The sequence below is a fragment of the Microtus ochrogaster genome, unplaced genomic scaffold (assembly GCF_000317375.1).
Source record: "Microtus ochrogaster isolate Prairie Vole_2 unplaced genomic scaffold, MicOch1.0 UNK5471, whole genome shotgun sequence".
Classification (NCBI taxonomy): domain Eukaryota; kingdom Metazoa; phylum Chordata; class Mammalia; order Rodentia; family Cricetidae; genus Microtus; species Microtus ochrogaster.
In genome coordinates, this window is record NW_004954564.1 from 1 (window position 1) to 1,122 (window position 1,122).

At 44.2% G+C, this 1,122-nt stretch overlaps 1 protein-coding gene across 1 annotated transcript; it reads left to right on the top strand.

Annotated features, from left to right (window-relative positions):
* Positions 1–11: 11 nt before the first annotated feature.
* Positions 12–809, top strand: LOC101993812 (thioredoxin domain-containing protein 2-like; the record flags this gene model as incomplete). The annotated part of the gene is made up of 1 exon (XM_005372419.2): positions 12–809. A coding segment is annotated over one exon (798 nt), but the record flags the coding sequence as incomplete, so codon positions are not given.
* Positions 810–1,122: the final 313 nt, after the last annotated feature.

Sequence of the window (1,122 nt, forward strand, 5' to 3'; positions counted from 1 at the left end):
TCTCCAAATCCTCACAGGACACAATGTTGTCCAAAGATGTTAAAATCCACAAACCCTTAAAAGACAGCATCTCACCCAAGGAGAGAGACATCCCCAAATCCTCACAGGACACCATCCTGTTCAAGGAGAGAGACATCCCCCAATTCTCACAGGACAAAATCCTGTTCAAGGAGACAGACATCTCCAAATCCTCACAGGACACCATCATATCCAAAGATGTTAAAATCCACAAGCCCTTAAAAGACAGCATCTCACCCAAGGAGAGAGACATCCCCCAATTCTCACAGGACAAAATCCTGTTCAAAGCGAGTGACATCCCCAGGTCCTCACAGAACAGCATCCAATTCAAGGAGGGAGAAATCACCAAGTCCCCAGAAGACACCATCACATCCCAGGAAGACTACATTATCAAGCCCTTAGAAGACACAAGGCTACCCGATGAAAGCAACATCTCATACTTGGAAACGGAAACAGAGCTTCCGGAGGAAGACATGGTGAGAATGATCATTGGCAAGGAGGAGTTTGAGGAGGTGCTTAAAGAGGCCGGGGAGAAGCTGGTGGCAGTGGATTTCTCAGCCTCTTGGTGTGGGCCCTGCAGAGCCATCAGGCCGTACTTCCATTTCCTGTCTTTGAAACATGACGATGTGGTGTTCCTGGAAGTAGATGCCGATGACTGCGTAGAACTGGTACAAGACCGTGATGTCTTCACCCTCCCAACTTTCCAGTTTTACAAAAAAGAAGAAAAGGTGGCTGAATTTTCTGGAGCCCTCAGGGAAAAGCTGGATGCAAACATTGAGGAATTAAAGTAATCAGATATCCTGAGTGCATCACAAATGAGTTAATAGCTGATTTCTTTTTAACTTGCAAAGAACGATCACATAAGACAAATGTGTTCCTTCATGAAGGCCACCTTTTTGATTGGAAAGAATCAAAGCAAGGAGTGGCCATGGTGGGTTTTTTGTTGTTGTTGTTGTTGTTTTGGTTTTTTTTGGTAAAAAGGGTGAAATTAGAGATTTCTTGGGTAGAATCAGAAAGTCCTGCTATCTTACTTTGCACTCTTTTTTTTAAAAATTCATATTTGAGGATCTCTGTGAGTTCGAGACCAGCCTGGTCTACAAGAGC